Source organism: Rhododendron vialii, chromosome 11a, assembly GCF_030253575.1.
Source record: "Rhododendron vialii isolate Sample 1 chromosome 11a, ASM3025357v1".
NCBI classification, from domain to species: Eukaryota; Viridiplantae; Streptophyta; class Magnoliopsida; order Ericales; family Ericaceae; genus Rhododendron; species Rhododendron vialii.
The window spans coordinates 39,049,477-39,061,639 of record NC_080567.1 but is presented as its reverse complement, the minus strand read 5'-3'; the positions used below and the strand labels follow the sequence as shown (position 1 = coordinate 39,061,639).

At 39.7% G+C, this 12,163-nt stretch overlaps 2 protein-coding genes across 5 annotated transcripts in view; one reads left to right on the top strand and one right to left on the bottom strand.

Annotated features, from left to right (window-relative positions):
* The window catches only part of LOC131307759 (SEC1 family transport protein SLY1), an 83,669-nt gene that overhangs the window by 55,667 nt on the left and 15,839 nt on the right, over positions 1-12,163 (top strand). The gene's annotated exons all lie outside the window — the stretch shown is intronic.
* Positions 5,143-11,183, bottom strand: LOC131307760 (ubiquitin domain-containing protein DSK2a-like). 4 transcript variants are annotated; one of them, XM_058334440.1, is made up of 8 exons: positions 10,511-11,183; positions 8,602-9,378; positions 7,530-7,735; positions 7,325-7,438; positions 6,956-7,014; positions 6,031-6,059; positions 5,811-5,900; positions 5,143-5,727 (listed from the first exon to the last, which is right to left on the bottom strand). In XM_058334440.1, exons 1-8 carry the CDS (start codon positions 10,752-10,754, stop codon positions 5,579-5,581), a joined length of 1,668 nt encoding a protein of 555 aa, XP_058190423.1. In that variant the 5' UTR covers positions 10,755-11,183; the 3' UTR covers positions 5,143-5,578. The 4 variants fall into 4 exon arrangements, with proteins under 4 accessions (XP_058190423.1, XP_058190422.1, XP_058190420.1 ...); XM_058334439.1 differs by having other exon boundaries at positions 7,530-7,738; positions 10,511-11,119; XM_058334437.1 differs by having other exon boundaries at positions 7,518-7,738; positions 10,511-11,061.

Sequence of the window (12,163 nt, the reverse complement as noted above, 5' to 3'; positions counted from 1 at the left end):
AGCGCCAGGAAGCAATTGGTTCTGATGACGACGGCAAGATGTTTCCCAAATATGAACTGTACTGCCGTAAAGGCAACAGTAACAACGAGCCAGATGAAATTTCGGCACGGATGAGGGAGTGCGATCAACCAGCCTTGGTAACGCACGCCGTTTTTGAACCCGTATTTGAGTAAGGACACGACGGTGATCGGGCCAGTAAAAGTTACAATTACGCTGAAGACCGCGCTGGTGATCGAGCCGGGCGTCGGGGTACGTGGCGGGACAGGGTGTTGGAGCATAAATTTGATTTAGGTGTCGTTTCGCTTTCTTTTTAATTTCAAACTCAAATATAATGAAAATGAAAAATATTTTTTTTAATTTTTTTTTGCACCATTTCAAAGATCTCAATGAGATCTATCAAACAAGATCTATATTGCTAGAAAAATTATTTGTGTAAATATATAATTTTTGAGCTTGAAATTACATTTCTTTTCTAAAAGTTCCTTTTTTTAGAAACCGGAATTGGCCCTTAGTATTTTGGCTCCCTTAGTATTTTGGCTCAAGAAAAATAAGTTCAAGACAAGCCTAATAAAAAAGCCCTAATAGTAGATATTATTGGAGGAGTATAAATATCTTATTTCTAGAAGAGTTCTAGAAGATCCTTGGAAAGTATCTAGATATTTGTTCTTAGTATAAGTTACATGTGTAAAATCTAGAATATACCTATAAACTATCTTGTAAAAGATATCTAGAACCTTCTATAGAACATTATAAATATGGATGGGTTCTACTCATTATGTATTATGTCAAAAAAGTCTAAGTTCTAAGTGAAATACGAGTACTTTTCCCCTTCAAAAATCTTGTCCAAATATATAGTAGATACCCTCCCATTCCAACAGGGTGTGGGAGAGAAGGAATTGAAGGGATCCAACAGGGGGTGGGAGAGAAGGAATTGAAGGGATGGGTGGCCGAGCATTGAAGGGATGGGTGGCCGAGTCGAGTGGGGTGGGGGTGCCTGGAGGGATGGGGGAAGGCATTTGGGGGTGGGAGAGGAGGAACTAAAAGGATGGGTGGCCATGACCATGACGGCGAAAGAACCACCGCATGTGACTGCGACAGACATCATGTAGAAGATGCTGGTTCTTGCTTTCGTCATTGTTTGTTGATGTTGTATTCTTGGGGTTGGGGTTGGGGTTGGGGTTTGAATTTGACTCTTGATGAATGATGGGGGAAGAGATGAGAGAGTACAGAGCTTCGAGCACTTTGGAAAAGCCGGGAAACTTAAATAAACACCTAGTGGGCCGCAAGCCCTAAAAGAAAGGGACAAGCCCAGCTTAAAGACCCAAATCCTAGCCCTACCCACCTAAAGGTGTCAAATGGGCTAGGCCGGCACGGCACATAGGGATGACAATGGGGCAGATCGGAGTCAGATTTAGCGTCCCCCAAACCCGCCCCATTCTATATCGAATCTCGGAGTCGGAGCGGGGGAAATTGAGGTGCCGGGGTTGGAGAATAATCAGATCCCCGTTCACCGTTATTATTTGACTAATTTTGAGTGTTTTATTTGAGTGTTTTAACAAGAAAATAAGATATTGATGATGGATGAGAGTTAAAAAAAATTAGAAATAAAGAAAACAAAGACATAAACTAATGTTTTATTAATTGGTATATTGCTCTTATTATATGAGAACAATGAAGCTTATTATGTCTATTCATCTTCTTCGATAGCTTTGCAGAGGAAAAAGACTTCTCTTCTTATCCCCTTACCTGTCTTTGACAGAAGTCGGACATTTCCTTCTACCACTTTGAAGTTAGCCTTTCGTTATCTTCCTTATTTGTGTAATATCCAGGAAAGATGTGCAGCTTAAGAAGGTGGTGCTGGCAAGAAAGAAAGAAGCTAGGCTTTACCCGAGTTAAGCCTTTCTACTTAGACTTTAGAGGCGTTGGAGGCCCTTATTTGGAGTCGGTGCGGGGGAAGCAAATATTATCTCCGCCCCATTTGCTTATCAAATTGGGGCAAGGAGGTCGGAGGTAATTGCATAGGCACGGTCTTAGCTTGACACGGCACGACCTTAGTGGGCACGGGACACGGCACGGGCACAGGCACAACACAAAAGTTTACCTGGCACGAAGATCAATGTACTGATGGAGTGATGGTGGGTGAGAAACCTAGGATGGGTGAGAAACCTAGGAGATTCTATTTGCCACACTGATTTTCTAAGTATGTGCCAACCTTGAAAATGAATTGGGGCAAATTTGGAATTTAAAGTGATGGTCAGTAGACCCCGTTGTCTCTGAGTCCCTCCGCCCCTTGCACTTAATGATATCCGATTGAGATAATTTTTGGTATACTTGTTCTACTCGACGAGCTCTATGAAGTGAACATTTCCGATCATCAGAGCGAGACCGGAGCAGGCCCCGTTTAAGGCGCTGCTCTTGGCTGCTGTTGAAATTAAGATCTTGGTCTTATCTTTCATTTCCTTATACCTGTTAGTTTTGTATTGATATTTTAGTAATGATTTGTTGTAAACATTTATGATTAAGGCTGAAATTATTTTCTGAGAACAAAACCAATTCGAAAAGATAGGTTTTGAGTCTTATAAATCTTGTACTTTTTTTTTTTTTTTTTGGACAATTTTCAACTTTGGTCTATATTTTAAATTTTTTAAATTCCTCTCAACGAGAGAGAAAAAGAAAGTAATATATTGTGACCAAACTTATTAAAAAAACTTCACTAACCACGAGAATAACTATCTTAGAAATTACAATAACTAATATGATTTGAACCTTTCATATTGTTCGGTTCAATGTGTCTTCAATCCACGTTAAAAATGAACAATCATGTTTTTTACTCCCATTTTTTAGAATGAATGTGAGTCATGCGCGCACTAACGGACATCTTATTAATTTGATAATTTGCCCAAATTATCAAATTATTTCGTTCTACACAACTGCGTACGTGATAATTGTAATCAATACAAAACGTTAGTTACCATATTGAGATACTAGTGCATGCCCGTGCCTGAAGGCACGCCTTCGAATCGATGGTCAAAAAATTATTCAGTTTTATCCCTCTAATAACCTCTTAAACGTAAAGTCAGAAAAAACTCAACATAGCATCGTTCTTCACTTATTAATGACGGTGTTCAAATGTCCATGTCTAAAGAAACGGCGTAATACATTGTGAAGTGAACCCACATGTATTTTCAAAAGGTACATGTGTAAAGTGAATAGGCTACAAAGTTTGACACTCCCAACAAAGACCTTCTGTACAAATAATTTCAAATGACATTTGTTGCCATTTCATCATCCTTCACCCAATCTCTAAACCCAAACAATACGTGAAAAAAAAAGCTTGAAAAAAAAAAAATAGAGGAAACCTTCGTAAACGGGTTCCATTATAACTTGAATGACTGCCAAAAGCATGGCTCAAAAATTTTAGTGTCATGACATCTATCCGTAAAAAGATACGAGGATAAAGCGCATACTCGTACGAATAAGCACAACCGGACACAATGTAACCCTAACTTAAATCATCTTAAAGTTCCTCCGCAGAACAAACCCTTTTTTATTTCCATAGTATTCTTTATAGTATATTTTTTTGATGACTGATTCAAATATTTTGGTTGTAGAACTTCCCTACTCCAACCCCCTCCAGTAATCGGCCTTTTGAAATAAGCTTCACATTTCTAATTTGGCCAATTCAACTCAAGCAATATGAAGGGAAAAAAGAACATATAATGCAAATTAACTTTTACAATTAATCAACTTCAATTTGCAATTTCCATCAAGCAAACGTCCTTTGAGCAAATACTCTAATGGAAAGCTTGATCACAGTCCTCCTTAGGGAACATGCACATTAAACTTTAACAAACCTCAGAAAGAGAGAAAAAGCATTGTGGTATTTCAATCACAAATCCTCAAATACCGAACTCTGAACTTAGAATGTTTAATAATATCTATTTGCAACAAATCAGTTCACATAAGCACCAAATGTTCATAACTTATAAGCAGTGTTTCAGTTTCAAGGGATCCACTAACTTGGAATTTTGAAATCAAGAACTTGTTCTTGTTATATATATCACAAAGCACTTGGGAGGAATATATTGGAGTGTAGCAATACTAAGCTTACAATGTCAGAAACCTCATGGTTGTAGTCTTCTCTATTTACTCCAACAACATAGGTGGGAATGTCGATCGATCAGCACCTTTTGCTGAAGCGGTGATAATATTAATTTTCTTAGCACCCGCTTCGATGTGGTTGCCACCCCAGGAGTCCTGGCCCACCTATGTGTTTCTTAGCGCCCGTAGGGGACGTTGAGTTGGACATTTCCCCCAAGGTAAAATTAAAAAAAAAAAAAAAAAAAAAACACCTCAATATCACATAAATATCTAAACTTTTATACTCCAAAGCATATGAGTGGAATCGTTCAACCTTCTACTTCTATACAAATTCATCAAAACAGTAGAAGCTTCTCTCTTTCCTCCCCCAATCCCCACCCACTACTTATTACCCCCCATTTGCAGGGGTTTCCGACTCTGGCTCGCCTTGAACTTGGTTGAACATGGTGAGACCACCTTCGAGCACAATCATGCCTCTCATTCTCTCTCTAATCTTCTTCTTGCTCCTCTCTCTCCCCCTCCTCCGAATAACTCTAGTTCCACTTCCCCTCCAAAAGGACCCCTCCTCACTTCGCCAACAGACTCCCAAATTTTAAAAAAACTATAGACAACAACATTATTAAAATTTATGGACAACAACATTACAAGTTTAATAGCGGAATTTTCTTAAAAATCCCTGAACTTACACTCCAATGTCCCTCCCATAAACACCTAAAAATGCCAACTCAGCGTCCAAATATGTCGTGTGCATTTTCCGTTGCCAAATGGACAGAATTTGAGACCGGGTGCCCAAGTTAATAACGGGTGCATAGTTTAGGTGTTTAAATAAAATATCTACAAGTTTAAGTGTTTATGGAACATTGGGATGGGATGTAAGTTCAGGATTTTTTAAAATTTTTTTAAAAAAAATTTCCCTAGTGTTTATACCGATGCCATGATGGATCAATTGAACCATACTGTCATCAGGTAAGCAATAAAAGGATACAAAGCAGTCTCCCAATTAAGCAGTTCCGTAACTTCAAAATGCAACGAAGAAGAATATGAAGTGAATCGTAATTCTATCTGCCGATAAATTGATACTTGAGTTCCAGTCAACCGTAGACAAAGATCCACAAATTTCCCAGCACAACGGCTGTTCAAATAAAACACAAACAGAAGACAGGAATTCCACATCCTCAAACATTCATTCAAGTTTAAAATGTTCCACGGAAGAATACTTAAATGTGTATGTACATCAACGCACTGTCACAGAGAGGGAGAGAGAAAGAGGAAGGGCATGTAACAGTCCGGTAATGCAAAACACTGTCTGCCAGGTTCACCTCTTACCATGGATTGTAGTGTGTACTTATTCACGCTGCCCAAAATGAAACTGAAAGTGCCATCACGTCTTCCATCTTCTCTCAGAAATTGGTCCAAATTGATTACCTTTTACACGCCCAACTGTATTTTTGACTAAACATCAGCACATGTGCACTCACTACAGGCCAGGGTTGTTCAAAAGTCGCTCCACAGCAGCATGAACATTTCCTGAGGTAGCACGAAGTGCCCTAATATTCTCTGCGGTATCAAAGAAACCCATTTCTTGAAGCTGTTGCAGTTGAGTTGCATAAAGCTCTTCTGGAGGCACTGCAAACAGCAAATTTTTTATTTCATCAGCAAACAGCTGAAACACAAGCTTATCAGTTAAGACGAATGTAACGAAAGTTTACCATTAGGTGAGTTTGGAACAGCCAAGCCACCACCTCCGAGTCCACCTAACATGTTCATCAGCAACTCAAGTCCCATATTGTTTTGGGTTCCTACAATTTTCAGCAGTATAAATGGGATCTTGCCTTGAAAAGAACTGTGAACAGAAACCTAACAAAGAACTGTGAACAGAAACCTAACAAAGAATATACTTTAATTATTCATAATTCATTAATCAGATACCTTGAGTCCCACCAGTCTGAGCTGTTTCCCTGCAAGAAACCAAGCAGGCGATAAGTGAAGTGAACAACAGAAAACAATGCTAATAACTGATTCAAACATTGCAGGAATAGCATCTATGCAAACCCAATAATGCCATGTTTGACACAAACAAATGATTCCATGCTTTCCTAAATAGTACTAAAATGAGGTGAAAACATTTGCGCGCAGACAGACAAACAAAACTCATATGGAAGCACAATTAGGCACTTAATAGATTGTATGCCCGCGCCGCAACTTAGGCACCTTCAAGCTAAACAAAACCAGGAGGCAAATAATTTATCCAGATGGAAAACGCATGTGTTGCGCAAAACGAACTAAATAAATAACAAGCTATGGGACTTCATTCATTTTCTTGGATTTCCATTCAACACACCATTATGGACCCTGAAATGTGATTACTGAAGAACTAGAGAAAGATCTAGTTAGGAACCTTTCTGTTGAATAGGTAATGAGAATCGTATATAAATAAGGCATATGGAAACGCCACCCACAAAATCAAGTTACAAACAGTACAGCCAGAATCTGTAAATGATGCTAAACCAGTCAACATTCAGCTTATGTCATGAAAACCTCCCTGCAGCCACATAACAATCTAAGAAAAAGCACTTATCCAAGTAATGGGCAAAAGCCTCATCACATGACGCACACTAAAAATCAGGACCCATGTAGTTTCAAGTGCTACAAGAGCACCATGAACATCAAATGTCCTGCACAATGGCCTTGCTCTGATCTCATGGAACAACCAAACACCTCATTGTTCACCTGAACTATGATGCAAATAAGCAGGGACACAGCCAATGTAAAACATATCGAAACATAAACGACACATGAATCAATAGTCGAGCTTCAGCCAAAAGTTGAAGGAGTGATATATTCTCTCACTTACTGAGTCGATTGCTGCCTGTTAAGCTGAGACAAAAGACCCTGCTGTACAGCCAACATTTGCTGCAAAAGCAAATATTTTGGGGTTACAGAAAAGCTCAAGCATAGGTGATAAGGTTAATCACAGATCATTATTCTAGTACCATCTTACCCCAAAAAAACCGCCAAGCTAAATAATTTGGCAAACTTCTGAGTCAGACCATGTCATGTTGAAACTTAGCCATGGATTGACAATATAATTGAAAGATTCAACATGAACAAGAGTTTTCCACCAGAAGAACTGTTACTTGATTAAAAATAGACTCCAGCATTTGTGTGAGAACATATGCACACCGACACAATCACTGAGAGCTAGCAGCTTAAAGCAACATACCTGCATAGTCTCAGGCGAGGTTAATTGCCTAAGCATCTCTGGGTTTTGCATCATTTCCCTTAACTGAGGGTTTAAGTCGAGCATACTCCGGAGTTGCGGATTCAGACCAAGAAACTACAGTTTCCAAAAAGTAAAAATTCAAAACACAACTAAGACTATCACAACAATAAACCACCTCTTCATGTAATCTAACCTGTCCTACTACCTGATTCATGTATTGGGGATTGGATAATAAGCTTTGCATCATTTGTGACACAGCCGGATTCTGCAAGAGCTGATTCATTGAAGAGGGGTCTGGCATGCCAAACATGCGCTCTAACTCTGGAACACCAAGTCCTCCTAACCCACCAATGGCTGGTGCCCTGGCATCCCCAGTAGGATTTGACCTTGCAGTAGTGTTTGCTTGGGGGCCTCCTTGGAATTCACAGTTATAAGGCAACAATCACCCAGAAAAGTTGAAGAAACACTCGAATAGAAATGGAAAGAAACAAGATACTATAAAAATTTACTTCAAGCTGAGGAAAGTAATCACGAGGATAAGGAGAAGAAACATGAGATCAAAATTGTTTAGACGATTTCATGCCAAAGTGTACTTAAGGGACCTTTTCCATCAACTATCTCTACCAACCCTTGAATCTCTAACCTGGGAGCTGATGGTTCAATAAGGAGAGTTTTAAAGCACATTACTTCAGACACGGTGACAAGGGCATTCAAGATATACAACATTGTAGGCCTAGTTATTCTTTACTATGGATGAAATTTCTCTCAGTTACATGCACTTGCCTGTGACTTGGCACATAGGACGTTCCGTGGTCATCATACATAACAACAGTCGAATACCTCACTGATAGGACTTCTCTATTTGTATTGTTATTTTGGGTGGGGACTGAATTAAGGGTTCTTGTAGTCAGAACAGGTAGTGCACGTATTCCCAAAAAAAAAAAAATCAGTTTCAGCTCCCAAGCTTAATCCCACAGAATTGCTATTTAAAATCCATTAGTCAAGTCAGCATCAGCTTAAATCAAAATGCATGGTCTGTGCATCCTATCCTTGAAATATCTTGCACATTTGCTGCCGAAAAAAAGAAAATATCAATTTTAGCATCTCCCAAGCTGAAACTAGGATGCTGGATATCCAATCAATTCTTGGGTCTGAATGGTCAAAAGTTCAAAACTGCTAATGTACAGATAAATATGACAGAAGAAGAGAAGTAGAACAAAAACAGAACATTGTTAGAATTTGTAATGTATTGGAAAGAGAAAACTATTAGAGCTTACCACCAGCTGCACCCCAAGGGTTAGGAAGCGGATTAGAGTTTGGAACAGTAAACCCTGTAGTTGTCTCAGACCCAGTGGTTGAAGTATTGTTAGATCCATCTCTGGTTTGGGAACCAACACCCTGATTTCCCAAAAGAGCTGCAAATGGGTTTGACCCAGGATCATTTCCAGTGCCTCCAGCCAGTGTTGTAGCATTGAGAAATGGTTCCTGAACATTTTCATACATTCTCCTGAGCATGTTGAATCCCTCGGGAGAAGATTCAATGTTACTCATTGCCCTGTCAGTGTTCCGCATCATTTCTCGCATAAGCTCAGGGTTTCGTGCTGCTTCTAATGTCTGTCGAAGGATGCCAGGATCATTGAGAACATGAGCAAGCTCTGGATTGCGGTCAATGATCTCACGCATTTGAGGGTTGTTCATGATCATGCTGCGCATCAGCTCAGGGTTATTCATTAGGCCCTGAATGGCTGGCATGTTCATTATTTCTCTCATCATGTTGGGATTCTGAGTCAGTTGTTGCTGCACTTGTTCAAATTCTGGCAGCCCCGCTCCAAATAATCCAGACGCTCCAGAGCCTCCTAGAGGATTAAAACCAAGCCCAGGAAATAGAGACGGACCAAGACCAACACCTCCAGTGCCACCTTCATTTGAACCAACACCCTGTGCAACTCCAGGGGTAGGAGTAGGATTGCCAATAGTGGCAGCAGCAGCAGCAGGTGTTGATGAGGCTGGAGCAAAACCGCGCACCATATGGACAGTGTGATCTGTCTGTAAACCTTCAAGGGCGCAAAGGAGGGAAAAGAAAGATCAACCTCCGAAGAAAAATAATTGAAAAAAAAGAGATAAAGATACATTTGAATCCAAGAAATGAGGGATGATGATTAAACAAGGAGACAACAAACAGAGTACATAAATCTCAGAAGTAAACTTAACTATGTCAGGTGTATCACCTGAAAGTAGGTAAAACAAACATTGTAGCAAAGGCTGTCTTACTATTTATGTTGAATCTATTGAACATGTATGCTGTGTAAGGTGAATGAATTAAGAGAAAAATGTTTACTCGTTGAGGCTGCAAAGGCTGGTCTACTATATATCACATGGTGAAGTAGCACTTCAGACAACAAACAGTAGATAAACACAATTAAAAGACATATTCTTCCTGAAGAAGTCCTAATGAAGTGGCAGTTCAACCAACAAACAGTAGTTAAATCCCCAAGAATAGGAACAAATAGTTGGTTGAAAAAATTCTGAAAAAATGAGGTACAAGCACAACCATCCTTGGACAGAGGAAACTTTTTCCAGATATTCTGAAGAGTAGCAGATGCCACGACCGTGAATGGTAGAGACCATGAAAACATTAGGACAGCTTAAAGCTCAACAATGTCAAGTAATTCATACGACATGTTTCCACCACCCGTAATATCCGTTCATGATTCATCAACGGACAGTAATTTGATGATGAATATAAAGTCGGGCATTTAACGACTGTGATGCAAAACAAAGGGATCTGTACTCATACCCGCCATGCAAGATGGTCCCCAAAGAGAACAAAGAAGATGAATGAAAACCTCCAACCACCTGAGGAACGAAACGGTGGCCTGATGGATTCATAAGCAATAGTGTGCCGGTGGCAGAGCCGCATAAACTAAGACGGAACTAGAACTTCAAATTATTATGGGGTTATCATTTGTACCTATTGCAGGGGTTCTTCCCAAGTCTTATTTGCGATTGTTGGGATATACTCTTTGTTATTACCCATCTAATTCTTCACGATACTTTTGAACATTATCAACTATCCATTGACTAAAAAAACAGCTGATATGTAGCCTACCTTTAATTAAGAAGCAAAAGGTAAATGAAAATCACCCAAACAAGAAATCAAACATGTCAGTCGATCCAATTACGTACCATAGCTAGCTAGGGTTTGGTCATTCTTCAAGATCCGACCCTTGTAAATCAACCTCTGCTGATCAGCCGGAACGTCGCAGTTCTGCGCAAGCACAGCTTTGAAAGCCTCGACCGTGGCCTCGAGGCTCATCCGCACCGAGAATTTGGATCCATTGGAGCATCGGATGTTGAGAGCTACTTCTTCTTCAGCACCACCACCGGTGACGCCCAAGCTCGACTCGGCTGCCTCCCCCTCCGCACCCATTCCCAAATCAAACAAGGGAAAAAATAAAAACCGACAAAGAAGAAGATCAAACAGAAACCCTAACCCTAGAAAAATCAGAGGCTCCTCTTGAATGCGCGATAGGATCGACACCAAATGAAACGAGGAGAGGTATAAAAAAGCAGGAGGATTAAACAAACGATTACTTCTACTACTACTACTTCAGATTATTATCACTATTATTGGAGTATTATTATATAAAGTTTTTGACAAGAGAAAAAGGAAAAAGGTGGAGGAAGGTTAAGGAACCAAGAAAGGGACAGACGACCGGGAAGGTAAGGGAAGGGAGGGAGGGAGGGGGAGTATTTGTGTGTGTGCGTGTGTTTTGTTTCACAACGCATGAGATCAGCTCAGCTGTGTCGGATCGGATGACAAAAACAAACGTCGGTCAATTGCGGATCGGGATCGCATATTCTGCCTGCCTCTGCCAATAGAAATGATTCATCTTGTAGTGTCCACTAGTACAGACTTGCCACCTGGAATGTGATTTTAACTCCGGTAGGTGTTTTGGAACACATCAAATCAGAGTTGTGAAATCCGTTCCGTACCAGCCGGTATGTATCGTATCGGTGCTTAAACGGAACACAAACACTAGAGATCCGTTCTGATTGAAATACCAGCCTATTCCGGCCAATACCGAATGTACCGGACGATACCGGTCTGTTTCGGACATTTTTCGGTATTCCGGCCGGTACAAAATTACCTTCTCTCTTTTTCTTTTCTTTTTTTTTCTTTACATTTTGTTTATGTTTATACTTAAAATTATGCAAAAATGGTAAATATATATTAAATATACATATATATATATATACAAAAATATTAATTGCGGTAAATCCGGAACGGTACCGGGATACAGCCTGGTACTAGTATGTACCATTCCAGTAGTGAAAACGGTACGCTGGCCGGTACGGTATTGACAACTTTGCATCAAACAATCACACATCTGTCACATATGTGTGGACCTATCCCATGATTAAATGTGTGGAGTCTATACATATGTAGCTTCGTTTTGGTTCTTGGTTTTCTCGGTTCTAATTTTGTTTTCAATTTGGTATGTGTTTCGTCCGTCAAAGCTAAAGTCCCTCCACATGTTAATTGAGTTAGTTGGTATGTTTACTCTCCACACAATTGACCGGTGTTTTATCAGACTCAGCGTGAATGACCTACATTTAACTAAAAAGATGATGAAATTAGTTGAGGTGTATATAAACCATACTGACACCCTGACTATCAAAAAAAGAAAAAGAAGAGCCAAAGTCCTTGTATCGAACATAATAATAATAATAATAATAATAATAATAAGGGAATTGATAATGTCAAAATTCCTTTTGTTTATGTCTAAATTCTTTTTATTTCTGCCAAAACTCATTCATTTTATGTCTTAATTGCCC